Source organism: Rhyacophila brunnea, unplaced genomic scaffold (assembly GCF_057557595.1).
Source record: "Rhyacophila brunnea isolate RB1 unplaced genomic scaffold, BYU_Rbru_1.0 scaffold_4, whole genome shotgun sequence".
Taxonomy (NCBI): Eukaryota; Metazoa; Arthropoda; class Insecta; order Trichoptera; family Rhyacophilidae; genus Rhyacophila; species Rhyacophila brunnea.
The window spans coordinates 36,604,517-36,622,107 of NW_028233068.1; the positions used below are offsets into that span (position 1 = coordinate 36,604,517).

Genomic DNA, 17,591 nt, shown 5'->3' on the forward strand with positions numbered 1-17,591 from the left:
TGACAGATCTGAAACATGACATCTCGCGCAATGATGTGATCATACCCGACCATAGACTAAGGAGAATGGATTATTTTGCTTGGTGAAAAATATTGTTTTGCTTTGTGAATTGTACTCCTTTTTTATGTGATTAGCTGTCAAAACTAAGCTTACTAATATTAGTATTATTTAGTTTATGTGAAAACTATTTTCTAAATGTTTGAATATTTTCGGTTGATGTGAATTTTGACTAACGCGGTGTGCGATTATTTTGTTTTGTTACGTCAAAGAAGTATAACTTCTAACGCGCATACATAAGTATACGCACCAATTTTTTTTTACCTGACGACTGGGCACTCATTACCTTGAGGTGGCTAAAATTCATCTAGTCAACACTACATATTATTATGCATAAGAATTCAGACACCAGTTTTATAAATTTTCACTTTCATGGTGTCAACTCTCAATTCACAGCAGAAAGATATTACATAATATTAAATAAAGTTAAACCAGACATCACACTTAATCCACATAATTTAATATATTGTAATGGTCGAAACTGGTTATGTTCTTCAGGACATTACATTGTCCATTCATACATAAATAGCGGTGAAACTATATTTAGTATCAGTTAACATGTTGTGTTGACCTGATCGCTATAAAATTACGTGGGTTAAGCACTATATGCGGCGTCTAATAACAAAAACTGATAGCAAGAGTACAATAGTAAGTAAGTAAAATACAACCTGTGATTTTTAAGAAAATAATTACATTACAATTAAACAATGTGTGTATTGACTAACTCACCACAAATAAGATTTGACAATATAGATTGGAGTGTCTTCGGAATTTTGAATAGTTGAAATGCACAGCCAATTTTATTAAATGAGTTACACCAATAGATCTTTTTTATCCATGAATAATCCTGAATAATGCAGCGACCGTTAAGTAAATTAAGAAACAGTAAAAATATTCAGAATTAAAATATAACATTGCTTTACATTTGTCCGCGGCGGATTTAACAATAATAATGATACTAATTTATTTTTCATTATGACATTCACAAAATATAGGTACAGGAGTATATACTTAAAAGTAAATAAATTAAATTGAGAAATAAATGGACTGAGAAATATTATAATGCTATAGATGCCACCGCAAAAACAGGCGGTAACGAAGTTTTGGATTTTGAGTAAAAGCAATGCAAGCTTATTTGCTTTATATAAAGCCTAGTGAGAGCATTTTCAAAGTTAGTAATTAATTCTTAGAGATATTGCTTAAACAGAAGCACATCTCTATTAATTAAATGAGAATGTGTGAGATTGAGCAAGAGAATAAAATTCATAGGCGTGGTAATATACGTACACATTGAATAACCACCAAATATACAGCAGTAATCATTCATTTATAAAGAGAGAAATATACTCGAGATTCTCATGAAACTTAAAATTATATTAATAAACTCATTTGCTGTCTCCCACTGAATCTTTAACTATTATACAACATGTAAGTGCTAATGGCAATGGTTGGTTGATTACTTTCCATTTATGAGGTGTAACATTCAAGTTGGCAGAATCTGTAAAAATGCTGAATGGCCTGTGAAAACTGAGGTAGGAGTTGGAAGTTGTGTAAGTATGTATCTATTAAATTGCAAGCAAAACTGGAGGTAGGTATGTATTTTATATACATCGCTTCATATAGTTATTTTGCGTACCTACGTGTATTAATTTGATTACTTATTTATTATTAAGACATGTCTTTCAGTATGCATAGTAAGTAGAGAATAAACATTATGTGCTAAAATTCATATTAGTGAGGGAAGGTTTATTAGGTTTTCCAAAAATGAATCACAGGAGTGCTATTGAGTGAACACCTTCATTATTATTAAAACCCCTTTCACCAATCCAATTAAATTACTTATATTTTGAGCTGTAGAATATTGAAAATAATGACCCTGTAATTTTTACAAATTCTTATAATACACTAAATGTTATTGACAGAAAATCATATTATATTATTTAATTGAAGTCATGTATCAAAGTTTATATTTATATCATTTACATGGAAATATATATGTAAGAAATGCACATTTTCTCCTTATAGTTTTACTCTAAAAATTAGAAAATAATTATTAATACGTAACATAAAAAGATTTGAATCAATTCGAATATATTTGGTAATAAAATATCAGATCGATTGAAATAGTTATACAGGTTATACTTACTACAACATTATAGAATACATGCATGCACACAGATCGAATATTATCAGAATTTATTTGTTACATGCTATCAATGTGTTTAACATACTGTAGTATTATAATATACAATGAAATTGATTGAGTCATATTTTGAATTACAGTAGTTATTCGGTTATCTTACATAATCTGACATCACAAATTATTTCACTTAAAATTACATTTAATGGACGCAATTAAGGCATGTAGGTAATGTACCTATATCTTCTTAAATCTTATCCCCAAAAACAGATTAAAAAATAATATTACCACTAGGAGGCATAATAATATTGTAAACAAGAATATTTATGTCAGAGATAATTTATTTAAGACTAATAAATTTAGGCTGCTTTAAAAATTCGTGGAAATTAAATCTATTTAACAATTCTTCACTCATGTTTGAGAAACAGCGATTTTGAAAACAACACATGAAGATATGAGGTTGTGTTATTTCCAAAGTTAATGAGTGGTTAATCAGTTCTCTCATTTCAAAAACACATACCTAATTAATTGCAAATAAAATGTTGCATTGTTGTTCACTATATTTTTCTGTTTTGAGGAATAAATCTATCAATCACAAATCATTACGATTGGAAAAGGGCTTCAAAAATACTCAGTCAGGTTATGCAGTTATTAAATTTTCAGAGTCGGAATGCTATGCAGTGAATAAATTATGCTGTCATTGGTTTTGGATGCGACAGTGTACCCTCTGGACATGAGCAGTGATTCTACGCCTGACACTCTTTTACCAACAATCTCCACAACCGATATGTGGACCTGGAAAAGAAATTATAATAGATTATACAATGAAACACTATGAGTGCATATTATAAGTTTTGTTTTATCTGCTTTTCGCAAAGTTATATTCAAATACCTACTTTATCTTTGGGCAGCGATGCCAACACGGCCAATTCGCACCCGCCGCATGAAAGAGAGAGGAAATCCGCATTTTGAGCATGCGCTGCCAACAGCAAAGAATAAAGTGGGAAGCATTTCACTCGAGCGCTGAATTCATCGACTCCACTGTGTCCCAATGCTAAAACGCCAACCTCTTCGCGTGAAGAATTCTCCTGATAAGTTATCTATAAAAATAAAGCAGAATATACTTGTCTCAGGAAAATTACAGTATGAATAATGTTCTGTCATCTATCGGAAAGTAACTTGCTTGGGTTAACAATACCTACTTTTTGAGTTTTAAAATAAAAATATAATCTTCATAATATTGGCTTTATAGAAAACCGGTCCCTAACCTAAGAACTGTGGTACTGATTTTTGATTAGGTAGAACCAAACCCCATTAAATTTCTCCACAGGAACTGAACTTCTTAAAATTTGAATGACCGACTTAAATACCAAAAATGGCAAATAGCTATTGAATCAAATAAAATGTGTGATAAAACAAACCTCCTTAGGATGAGTAGAAGTACTCAGGCATGCATGGGCAGCGAGCGTCATGGGCGCAGTCCGAAGAGCCCTCAGTCTGAAGTAATCTCTAGCATCAGGAGTAACAAGAAGACCGCGCCAAGAGAGTGCTTGCTCCAGCCATTCCGTTCTGGATGAACCCCCGCTCGTAGATCCATAGGCGCCTGCCTCCACAAAAATACCATTTTTCTAAAAGAAAAAGAATATACTTTTAATTCTGGCTCACTGGAAGATTCAAGAGCAGATTGAAATCACCTTATTACAAACCTTGTAGTTAAACAATCGACCTGTCACCACTTCAGTGGGGGTCGGTTGCGGTGCTTCTCTATTAGGCGGGGCAGCGGGGGCGGAATGTTTGGCGTGAGGGGGAAAAGGTTGCGATCCACTCGCGACTTGCCACTCTCGAAGGTATGCCACTAACGATGCGTCGTCTTGAGATACTCCAGCCATCTCATACTCGCGACTCATGTTTAGGCGGAATTGCTGTTGACGCATTGCTGAAAGTAATGTGTCAGAATTAATAACCAATATTGTAATATAGAAGTCTATAATACATTATTCCATGTTTTTAATTAAAATAAATTCACCCAAACCTCATATACAGGTTAAATAACTTGTGGTAAGAAATTCAGTCCTGTCATTTGTTACCTGTCAAAAATTTCATACGTATTTTTTGACATATCGTCAGTTGAAAGTCTAGCATTTAACACAACGGATAGTTTGCTGCACACTGCACAACGCATAAAAATCGTACAATCATACTATGAAAATATACATGAGCAAGAACTAAAGCCAACCGACCACGGGCAGTCGCAGGTTGGTCATGGAAGATAAAGCAAGGACAATCACTTCATTGATGAGGCAAGTAATTCAATAGAAGCCTTTACGTGCTGTGAAAATTACTGTTTGTAATCGTACTTCTTTGAAAATTATGAAAGAGTAACTGTTATTGTCAATTATGTCCGCAATAGGCAAATGCAAATGATAACTGACTTTGTGGCCGGAATTTCTAAGATGTCGATTTGGAAAATATGTGGATCCAACAGGATTGGGTCAGATTGCCATACATCGTGCAACACTGGCTTTGTTGCGTGTAAAAGACAAATCCGTAAGAGAACTTGGATAACCCTACAGTTGCTATAGCATTTTACGATACAATATTAAGCCAAGTTTACATTCACACGTGATTGTATTATCTAGAATCCTTCTCAATCTATTAAAATTGAAGGCTTTGGTAGTCCAATTCTGATACCAGGGGTTTTGAGTTCGATCCCCTGTAGGGCCACAACACATCTGTAATTTTCTTAGTCTTGGTATTGTTGTGATGTGTTTCACAACTGTAATTGGCGTCCTCGTAGCCTGTTGTGATGTTTAAAAAAATCACACCTCAAGAATGTAATAATGTATCACGTAGCTTTACCCCATATGTCAAGTCCCATAATATGTGAGTCAGTATTATGACATCCATTCCTTGGACATGTTACAATTAGATGCATTATGGATGTATAACAATATCACAAGTACCTACTAGCCGCTCACTCCGGGATAATACAAATATCCCTCGGACTATGGTTGAGACACATCTGTAGCCCCTTACGCTACTTGTGCTCATATTCAAACCAATGCTATTTTCATTAGATAACATTCTCTCGTTTAAGGTCCTTGTCTCGTCTTTGTTATCCTGATGATGAGCCATTTTCAGTATGAATAGGTAACAATAGTTGACATACCAGTATTATCCATGTAGACAAGAAGGAATGTCATGACAGTGATGAAGGTGAGTAGAAATAAAGCAGCCGGTAGAAGTCTTCGGAATGGCTCGAGAGGGGGGCTAGTGAGTGGGGGTGGCGGTGCGGGTGCAGTCGCAGGCGGATTGCCCCGTCCACTCGGGTTTTCGCCGCCCATTGTTAGAGCCTAAAAGCAATCAGTAAAAGGAAAAATTATTTATCTGAGTGTATAATTGTTTGTTAACTTTTGTCTCTACACAAACATTTGTTTGGAACTCAATGCATGTCCACACCTGCAAATATCACTACCAAATTAAATTAATATTTTAATCAAAATAACACTCCATGCGACTACACGTTGCAACTTTTGTTGCAAAAACATTTTCATGGAAAAAAAAACATTTGCGACAGAATGAGTTTTATAGATTTGCGTACTGGCAAATACATGTACTTATGTATATCTGTACATCCGGCGTATCTTGGGTTATGCTCGGCATATAATATATCATACAATATCTCAGCATATATTGCTCCTGACGCAGTGAAGCTGACAAATCTTGCCTAATGAAAGGGGTGTAGCCGGTGGGTACAATATCAGTTACAGTCAGAACTCATAGGCTGTATTGATTGTGGGCACAACTGACAATAACACTAGCTGGCGTATGTGTTACGCCGAATGTGCGAAATTGACTATTACATGAAATGGGCTAAATTTTGCCTAAATCATGAAAAATGCAAGCCCGTTGCCTTATTCATGAATTAGACAAAATATCTGGTGAGTGCATGAATTCCGCAGTAATTTTTCTGCCTTGTTCATGCATTGGATAAATTAGATAGTAGCGCTACGGTGGTATTTTTTGCAACTAAACTAAATGTGTGAAATGCTCGTGGATTGGTCAAAATATACGTATATTATCTATGGTCGAAATAGGTGGTCGCGCTCCGGTGGTATTTTTTGCAACTAATCAAACTAACCAAATTTGTGTCAAATGTCATTGATTATAATATAAAAATATACCAATCAATAACTAAAATGACGTTCATATCCATTTACTATACGCAAAAAAACTAGAACTATAATATGATAACTAAAGGCCGGATCTTTCAAGTTTTTAACCGTCAACCCATAAAAAAACACATTAAAATGGTGGACGAATCCAAAATCCTAAGGAGACTTTTGCCCAAATGATTCTTAGTATGGATTTCTACAATTTGTCAGTTGTTTTTTCTGGCAGCTCAGGTGCGATGGTAATTATTGTAATTAAGATAATCGTCTTGCCAATATTATAACGCAACTTGCGGCTACGACAAACGAATTCAAATTCGCAAAATGCAATTAAAAAGATCGCATTACAAAATTGATGGTTTGTTTTATTGCAGGTAAGTAATGGTAAACCATTTTTATAAAATGCGTGTAGAATATGTTTTTTCATAATTAAATATCGAATAGCTTTTGCGTACCTACCACTAATATAAATACAAATATTGGAAGATTTTGTCCGCTGACCCGTTTTATGTTCTAAATGTATCATATTGATACCTATTAGTACTACAAGCAACAATACCGTACCTACATATCGATAAAAAAGTCACATACCTACTTGTTTATTTCTTTAGATATTTAAGTATTTTGAGGATGCTCTGCCCAAACTGGTCTATTTGATTATAAACTATTGACATTGAAGAATTTCATCAAATCGATCGTAAGAAATTTCATCTTCAAAATACCAGTGGCGTACATCTGAAGATGCGAGACATCCCTGAAAATATTCGTTTGAACCTACTATTATAATATTATGTATTGCGTAAGCCGTAATTGCATTCTTCTAAAGGTTTTGCAATATAATATTGCTTCAGATTTTCACTTAGTCATTGTATTACGTTAATATTTATTGTTGTTTAATTTAATAAAACGCATTTTTTTGTAGTACTTATTCCACTTTTAATCAATAAATTAGGACCAGTTTCGTTCGCATCAGAGGGACATTTTCAACTGAACAAGGGAAGAATCAGTTGAAAATGTCCCTCTGAGGCGGACGAAACCGGTCCTAATTTATAGATTAAAAGTGGAATAAGTACTACAAAAAAAATGGAGCCATTGTCGAAAACTACCCAATCAAGACTCGTAACTGGACAAAATCTGACATTCGAATGAAATTTTCAAAATGGCGTCCTATGGTAGTTCGTAGTTCCATTTTTGGCCATTCTACAGGTAAGTTTGTAGGTGTGTAACGTTAAAAAAAAGTCCCGCCGTCCCATGTAATACTTCAGATTTTCACTTAGTGATTGTATTACGTTAATATTTATTGTTGTTTAATTAAAAAAACGCATTTTTTTGTAGTACTTATTCCACTTTTAATCAATAAATTAGGACCGGTTTCGTTCGCATCAGAGGGACATTTTCAACCGAACAAGGGAAGATTCAGTTGAAAATGTCCCTCTGAGGCGGATGAAACCGGTCCTAATTTATTGATTAAAAGTGGAATAAGTACTACAAAAAAAATGGAGCCATTGTCGAAAACTACCCAATCAAGACTAGTAACTGGACAAAATCTGACATTCGAATGAAATTTTCAAAATGGCGTCCTATGGTAATTTGTAGTTCCATTTTTGGCCATTCTACAGGTAAGTTTGTAGGTGTGTAACATTAAAAAAAGTCCCGCCGTCCCATTTAATACATTGTACGCTAAAGGCGCGCCGATTAGGTGGTCATTCGACATAATTAGCATTATATTTAAATGTTGTTATTAAAAAGAAATTATCTGATATATGATTATATTATGTATTTGATTTAAATACTTACATATTATAAAGTGTAAAGAACTATTCATCACATAAAACGACTGGTACCTAGATACATATTTCATTAAAACACTTTATAATATGTACTTTCGTACTTTTTCCACATTTATTCCATAATGTTGATATTCAACCGATTTTATCCTAATGGACATTTTCAATTGAATAACAGTACAAAATATAGGTAGGTACATATTATTGCATAAAAAGTCAATTAAGTATAGAGGACGTGGGAGTCGATTGTTTACTTGAACTAACTTGTTGGTGATATTTGTCCTTATTTATTAAATGACTGGTTTATATACATTAAGAAATAGCGTAACTTCAAAACTGTGAAAAATTTGCTGTGTTTAAAATTCACCTGCCGTAGGTGTATGTATCAAAAAAGGTTCCCGACCAATGACAAAAACTTGAAGACGATTTTATTGCTTTTGTCGCATGATACGTACAAGAAACCCACAACTTAAAAATGAATTATTTTCCATACGATAGTATGTATCATCATCAGCTGTAGTATATACCAATATTGCATATAAATTTATGTTTACATTTTAGATATAATAGTGCAACCATCTATAATACCGTGGATTTACAAGAATAAAATTACAAAGCGGCAGGTTTACATAGGTCGTAAGTGCATTTGCTAGTCACGCAGCCTTCGCTATCGAGGCTTGATAATTATATATTATATACTTACACAATATTATATATGTGACATATTATAATATTTAGGAATATTATATTTCATCCATTGTTGTTATTTTTAAGTTAATAAGTCAAAAGAATAATATTAACTAAGATTTAATAACAATAAACAAAAATGCAAAATGTACAAAGTGTTTAAAAGTACCTTATACACCTTCTAGAGGAAAGTGGTATAATGGTCCCTATATCTAACGGGTACGAGTGGCAAAAATATTAATCAATAAATTCTTATTGATTTATGTTTTGTACTAGGTATTCTATTAGTCATTATTTACGACCCGGCTTATGCCTTCTGGCTTATGGCCTTCTGGCTTATGGCCTTCTGGCTTCTTCGTGCACTATGCGCACTCACCGATCGTAAATGCACATTGACATAATAAAAGATTGTTAAAACCTTCTTACCTATAAGTAAAGGATCAAGTAAAAAACAAATTTTGATTATCTGAAGTGTTTGTGAAAAACCCGTAATGAATATATTACATACTATTAATACATTCAATAGGTAAGCCCGTTAAATCGTCATTTCCCGTAAACAATGGAACCAGCTAATGTGAAATATCACAAAATATACCTACTCACTAAATAAAAACAAATAAACAATTTTAAGCTATAATCCATAATCGTTAAAACTGAAGTGATCTCGGATTTTAAGAAAATACGTAGAAACGCGCAGGTTAAGTTTTTTTTGTTTTTTCTACCATATTACTATAACATCAAATTATAGTTTCATGTGTGAACTCCCAGATTGGATAAATCAATGAACTATTAGAACCAAGGTCAACTTGTTAAGGCAAATGGTAGGCACTGCAACTGTGTTATACCTATTTATATCTAATATTTTCTTGATAAAATAATTTATTATCAATGGTATTAGGTACTATATATACACAATGTATCAATGTCGACTAATTATGATTGTATCATTTTGATAACTTCCGAAATAAATAATTATATCGGGTTTATATATTTCATTGAAATAATACTATGATATATAATTTATAGTATTAGGGAGTAGCAATTAACAGAAAACGCATGTACTTACATATTTTGCATGATGAATATAAAGTTTTTGAAAATGGCCTATAAAATGTCAAAAAAAACATTACAACATCAGTACCTATATATTAAAATTGAATATCTCAATATGTCCAACCACTTGCTTGAAACACAAAAGTACGATTTGAAGTATCTTTCGTACGAAACTTTTTCTAAAGGGTTTCATTAACCACATAGGTCCGATATTCCCCATTTTACCCATCCATAAATCCATATAATATAATAATATGTTTTCATATTATATATTTTCGTAGTATCAACATAATATACGAAATCATTCAGATTTGGTACGATTTTAATAATACACTAGCTGTCAGGTCCTTCTCATTATGGGAGCAAGTGTGATTTGTTATTTGATAGTGAAAATAAAAGTAGTTTAGTAGAAATTTTAAACTTTGATTACAATAATAGGTATGTATATAAAAAGTGGAATATTATTAAATATTATAGATATTACTATTAACAACTAATTTTTCCACTCTATACGTAAGCGCTTCATTAATTTCTCTAAATAGTATAGTATATCTACCTACTAATAGCAGCGTTTCTATATAATTAAGTATCGATAAAGTCTCTTGCACATATTATCAATATCATTTATTTCATATTTCATTGTACCTACTACATCGTACAACTTATTTTTCTGAAAAACATAGGTTCCATAAATTATTAACGCATTTTTTAATTAAAAAATGTTGTAATATTCGAGTCCGTCCCAAAAAAAAAAGGACTCCAGATATCCGGTGTCTAATGATAACGGATGAATTTTATTAAAAGGTATTTTCGCGACTTGATTCGTGCTTGGGTATCGTACATGCAATGGCCGATTGTACGTTTTTGATAGTTTGTTGACACTTGTTAGCTAACCTCAAAATGGTCATTCAGTTGAATAATTCAGAATTTCAAAACCTAACCTAACCTAACCCAACCCAACCTAACCTAATAATATTATATTATGTCCAATTATAACTAATAAATTCATCCGTATTAAATTTACTTTTTCTGCTGTCATGTTGACAGTTGAAGAATTCCATGCCCTGGCGACTTCATGTACTCGGCAGAAAATTTACCTTATTCATGAATAAGGCAACAGGCTTGACTATTACATGAATTAGCCAAAATTTAGCCCATTTCATGTAATAGTCAATTTCGCACATTTGGCGTAACATATGCATATAACAGCAAACTGCATTCAAGCTATTTAATGCAAATTTGCATGCATAAACCTAAATAGAGACCGCTGAATAATGACGTCACGTTGCTGACGTAATACGCGTCATGCCGTGACTAATGTTACCAACTTTTAAATTTTGATTCCCCGATAATTAATTTAAAATTTTGAATAGGTGTAAAAATGTGCAAACGGTACCATATACCTAAATTTAATAATTATAAATGAATAATTAATTATCATAAACTTTAAATAATTGACTTGTTATAATATCATATTTATTTTATACTTCAATGCACAAAAGGATAAAGTATACCCAGTAAACATTTCCATAATATGGCAATACAGCTTTGCGGGCTCATTGCCAATATTGACATTTCCATCGATCCTCGATATCTGTATACATTTTTACAATTTTAGCATTTTTACCATCATGTATCCATCTCTAGCCCAACGACGACGGGCAGTTAACTTCAATCAAGACAAACTAAACCTACTAGACGCTTGTTGTGATGAACTCATTTTAGGCATATATTAAAGTGACACTGACAGATCGCGCAGATCGCTGCCATTTTAAGTTTGGTGCGCATTCCTGTACGCATCTTCGTGACGTATGCATTTTTTATAGTTTTCTTATTCGGCCAATAAACCACTAACTGCGTTGAGCGCGGTTCGAAACTGTATGAATACGGCTGTAAGTCTTTATTGAATCAATGACCCTACTTGACTATCATCATTGCTTCGCAGTATAGAGGAAAACAGGTATCAAAATGAAGCAAATAAGATAGAAATGGGAAAGCCAGTCTGCATACAGTATTGACCATGAATTTGAAGCCACATTTGGTTTACGACTTAATGGTGGCCACGCCATAAATCACACCAAATATTAGTGATATTGAATGTGCGTTTTGTATATGTGACAAAACTTTAATGCATATTATGATAAAAATGTAACTATGTAATATAATGTTATTGGTAAATGTGCCGCAGATGTCATGAGATTTTATAACTTTCTTTTTAGACCAAACCAAACCTAACCTAATCTAATCTACCCCAACCTAATATTACCTAATATAATCTTAGTTTGCGATAATGATGCATCAAATGTATGAAAATTTCAAATTTTCAATTAACTATATTGGATCGAAAGCCTATGCACCGATGGAAAAGGGTATTTATTATAATTGTCTACACGGAATACTGTTTTCGTAAAAAAAAAATATAAAAGCTCATGACAACATCTGCGGCACAATTACCATATTATTTAACACATGTTTAAGTTTATCCCATATTCTCCTCACTCGAGAATTAAGCCTTGTTACAGCCTCATCTAAACGGCAACTGACTCCCATTATTTTTGTGTTCCCTGGAATGACCCAATCAATATTTTGGACCTATAAGGTGGGTTTATGACTGAAAAGAAAGCATAAATATATTCATAATAATTAATATAAAACAAATTAAAAATTTGGATAGGTTACATACTTGAATGATTTACTTTATACGAATACAATATTTTTCCTATGCAGGGTATACCGATATTTTGACAGCAATAAAACAATATTAATTAAAATAAACAGACTATTTTTACACATTGTTTGAATTATTTTTGCTTTATACGTATAAAAAACAATTCTAGGAATAATGTTTACTACCTTTTTGCTTCCGGTGAGACTACATTGTTGAAACAATAGAGAGCGAAGAGAGCGGATATTTAACTTTTTCATGCGGATAAAAGGGACAAAGATACTATGTAAAAGGTGATGTGCAGCTGTCACTATTTTTCGAGAGATGCTTTTTACAAGCAACGCGGAAACGACTATGCTTTATTAAATTACACTTCACCGTGTCGTAAAGCTCTAAATAACAAATGTATTTGTATGAAGAGTACACACCGCGCAAAACTAAAACATGGAGAATAATAATATAATGGATAGATAAATGCAAAACGTCTCTTCAAAAGAAAGAAAACAGCATTTATTTATGGTGGATATTGTTTTGCCACTGTGTTGCCAGTGTAATAATATTATCTGTTTTTTTTTCCGGTTACAATAGACAAAAATAACATAATATACTAACTTACTTGACATATTATTATTTTATATATTTTTGTATGTTTTACGCATAGAAGTATTAAATAGAAAGATGGGGCAAGAAATCGGCTTTCTCATACAACTGAATGAAGCAGGCCAACAATACCCGACAACTTACGAGAAATAGCGACACGATAAAAAATTCAGGAAGATCACGGAGGATTTACTTTAGTCAATAAAGCGTACATACCTACCCATATAATATAATGTTAACGTGGAAATTTTGCCGCAACTTGATTACCAGCCTGCCTCACCATACTTTTTCACCATACCAGCCTGCTTCACCATATTTTCATATAACCTGCCGCCCCATAGATTTTACGTCATTACATTTTAATAAACCGAGATAAACTTATATTTAGCGCAAAAATACTGTGCATTTCATGGGTAAGAGCCTCCACCGAGCCCGGAAAACAATGACATAGCTACCCACCTGCTAGTATAGATTGTCTAGAATCCTACTAGGTAGGTAGATTTGACGGTGACGATAAGAATATAAAATAGACGTAAAATAAAAAAATAATTACTATTTCAGGTTTAATATTATGACCATAGAGGTATTAAATTAAAAGAGGGGCAATTAATCGGTTTTCTCATACAGCTGAATGAAGCAGGCCAACAACATAGCCGACAACTTACAAGAAATAGCGACGCGATAAAAAAAATCAGGGCATCACAGATGATTTACTTTGGTCATTATAACGTACTCATATAATATAATGATAACGTTTAAATTTTGCCACAAATTGATTACCAGCCCGCCTCACCATACTTTTTCACCATACTAGCCTGCTTCACCATACTTTCATATAACCTGCCGCTCCTTGATTATCACCATTCTATTTTGAAATCCAACTCACAAAAAAAAATATTTATTTATGAATTCATGGCCTAGAAATCGAAAAAACACATATTGTCGTTTTTCTCAAAACTATGCCAGAGCTAGTTACTGCCCTCTTCTAAAAAGGGCAGTATACCTATATTATTTTCGCAAATTTCAAATAATGGTATACATTTTTTCCCAAGGACTTAGGATAAATTTTATATGGCAACATTAAAATTTTAAGTTTTGTAGCTGTCATCGCGGCACAATGTTGCCAACCGTACTATAATTATAGTACAAATTTTGTACTATAATTTTAGTCTGCGTACTATGTACGATATAAAACAGGTATAGTACGCCCAAAATACTATAATTTTTAAAATCGGGAAAAATATGAAAAAAGTACTAAAATTTCGATATTTCCGTTCGACAAATTGGTGCAAAGTACTATAATATCGCAAAATAAGAAGATTTGGAGAACTTTTGTAAAGAGGAAATTGCTCGAAAAACTAAAAAAATCTCTTGACTTTAGTTTAAAATAAAATTTCTTGAATTCGTCGGTAAGCATTTTTGGTCGAAAGAGGTACCTAAATAAAAAAGGGTCTCGAAGTTTCTCAAATTCTCGGTTATTTTTTTCTGAGAAACAAAAAACCTATAATATTATATTTTCAACAGATGACAACGCGTACTATATTTTTTCCCCCAAATACTTTAATTTTGGAGGCTCTGTACTATAATTCCACTTTGAAAAGATGGCAACACTGTCGCGGCAACTCTTTCGATAGGTACTTAACGTTGTTGAAGAGCCGAGTGAGGTTATTTTGTCGTTTTTATTCTTTGCAGTAGGAGATAAGACGACTTATAAACATCCTGCTGTCATTTTTCAACAATTTTGCCATTATTAACACGTCTAAAAAAGCGTTCAAGGTGAGGGGAATGAATAGGTACTGAATCGCGAGAGGAGAGGATCTAGTACTCCAAGCCGCCACCGATCACCGTAAAGTTTTCGCACTATACAATCTTTGTTTGGCTTTGTTCGTATGTATGTATGAACCTTTAGGTTCTCCGCTCATGACGACAGTCGGACGGTGATGACTAAAAAATGCCGGGTAGGCATTAGCGAGTCGTAACTGTACCGTTCTAGATACTGTAACCAACTCGAATCTGGTTGTGCGGAGCACTATGTTTCCACATAAAGATACTCATAAGGTCACCTGGAATTCCAGAGATAGCAGGACGCACAATCACATTGACCACTTTCTTATAGACAGCTGGCATTGGAAGACAATTGAAGACATCAGAAGCGAAGCTACAGAGGCGCAGATTGTGACACGGACCACAACTTGTCAATAGCTAATTTTAAAGAAAAACTTTCGAAAACCATCCGCAAAACTCCCAAAATAAGGACGAAATACCACGGAGAAAACCTTAATATATTATCTAAAAGAGACTCTTATATTAAGGAAGTCTCTAATTGAACCCAAATATGGGAAGAGGGTAAAAAACAATTTGATAAGTCTTGGTACGATGACACGTGCCGGCAGATAGTAGGTGAAAGAAAAGCGGCAAAAACCCTTTGTCTACAAAATCCACAAAAGGAGAAATATTTAAAGGAATACACAGACAAGGCAAATAAAGCTCGAAATCATTTGAGAAAGTGTAAAAGAGCCTTTATGAAACGCCGTTTTGAGAAAATGGAGGAAGAAGCTAAGGCCAATAATACAAGGTCATTCTTTGCAAAAGTCAATCTGGAGAAAAGAGGATTCCAATCAAGAACGTCCTCAATCCGAGACCCACAAGGTCATATAGTGGCGGAAAAGGACTTAGTTCTTAATGTATGGAGAACACATTTCCAAGATTTACTGCAAAGCTCCAATCCATCCATCTCACTTGAATCTCCAACTGTAGACACAGCTGAACCACTTATTGCACCACCCAGCAGAGCAGAACTCAAAGGAGCTCTTCGGCAAATGAAAAACAATAAGGCGGCGGACAACGACAACATTCCCACGGAACTACTCAAGCACGGAGGGGAAGCACTTTTCAACTCCATGCTGGGGTTGTTTAAACAAATCTAGGAAGGAAACAATACCTGACGAATGGAGATAGTCACTGGTGTGCCAAATCCTCAAGAAAGGAGACAAGCACAACTGCACAAATTATCGTGGCATATCTCTCCTACCGACAGTGTATAAAGTTCTCTCAAATGTTGTCCTAGCAAATATGTTACCGTATGCAGAAGCTGCTCGGGTGACTATCAGTCATAGATAACAGACATATATATAAGTATATAGATTCGTAAGTTCCATACAAGAAGATGCCCCTTATAATTGGCACCATCTATTGGCGTGACTAGAAGTTTTGACTATGACAGAACAATAGATCCGAACCCAAAAAAGCATTAAATACTTTTAACAATACTTAAAATAATTTAATAGAATTTCGTTTATATGACTATAAATTTTATAATTATAAAAACGAAATTGTGACAAAAATGAATAAAAGTCGATATTTCAATTCAGATAGGTACACTTTATTGCAATGATAATCATATTGACAAATTATGAATAATAACATAAATTTATGAGGACATAATTATGTAATAATAATAATAGTAACGCACTCCCACCATGGAAATTATTTGTCAGCACTTCCTGTCAGATTGATGACTTCATTAATTTTATTATTTCATTTTGTGTTTCATTATAAATTTTCATCGTTCGCTGTTATTCTCGCAGTCAAAACCCCATGATCGACAACATATTGATGTAGATTCTGAAACAATAATTTTAAAATGTACTTAAATATAAAATGACAATGGTCGCCATTTACACTTTTGTAAGAATGCGCAAATATAATATAGATATTTTATATAGGTAGGTACGTAATTTACTCAAACATAATCTTCTTTATATAGCTATCTATTTTTTATGTTTGCGTTAGTAGATTTGCAAACATGAAAATTATAATAGGTAGGTACTATCATTATTTCGATGCCACGCCTGCAAAGAAATTTCAAGGGGCATACAAGCATTTAATACCTATAAACATAAAATAAAAGTAAACTTACCCATTAACTTATTTTATCAGCCATCGGATTGCAAAACCTTTTTACCAATATGGTTTAAAAACGCCGAACAGCAATATTATTCTGACACTTGACATTATGTCAACTCGAAAAATAATGCAAGACTGCTTTTGTTTTGAAAATATCATGTAGAATTGACATGAAATTTGAAAAGATTGATCGAAAGCTCAAATGTTGATAGGCTGGACCATGGGTGAGCTCTGATTGGTCATTGAAATGGCCATGTATCATGCGACTTCGTGTGTGACCGTGCTACCATCTATTCTGAAAACTGAGTATTAGGTGGTCACATTCGCTGTATGGAACTTTCACCCCCCTGCTATCAATGTGGGTTCAGGAGAAATCGCAGCCAGTGTTGACAACCGTACTATAATTATAGTATTTGTACTATATTTTTGGTCCGCGTACTATGTACAGATATAAAACAAGTACGCCCAAAATACTATAAATTTGAACTTCGGAAAAAAATGTAAGACGTACTAAAATTTCGATA

At 33.4% G+C, this 17,591-nt stretch overlaps 1 protein-coding gene across 1 annotated transcript; it reads right to left on the reverse strand.

Moving 5' to 3' along the window:
* Positions 1 to 890: 890 nt before the first annotated feature.
* S (EGF receptor activation regulator Star) lies at positions 891 to 13,126 on the reverse strand. Its single transcript, XM_085954978.1, has 6 exons — positions 12,750 to 13,126; positions 5,367 to 5,550; positions 3,904 to 4,133; positions 3,619 to 3,825; positions 3,094 to 3,297; positions 891 to 2,992 (listed from the first exon to the last, which is right to left on the reverse strand). Exons 1-6 carry the CDS (start codon positions 12,819 to 12,821, stop codon positions 2,849 to 2,851), a joined length of 1,041 nt encoding a protein of 346 aa, XP_085811104.1. The 5' UTR covers positions 12,822 to 13,126; the 3' UTR covers positions 891 to 2,848.
* Positions 13,127 to 17,591: the final 4,465 nt, after the last annotated feature.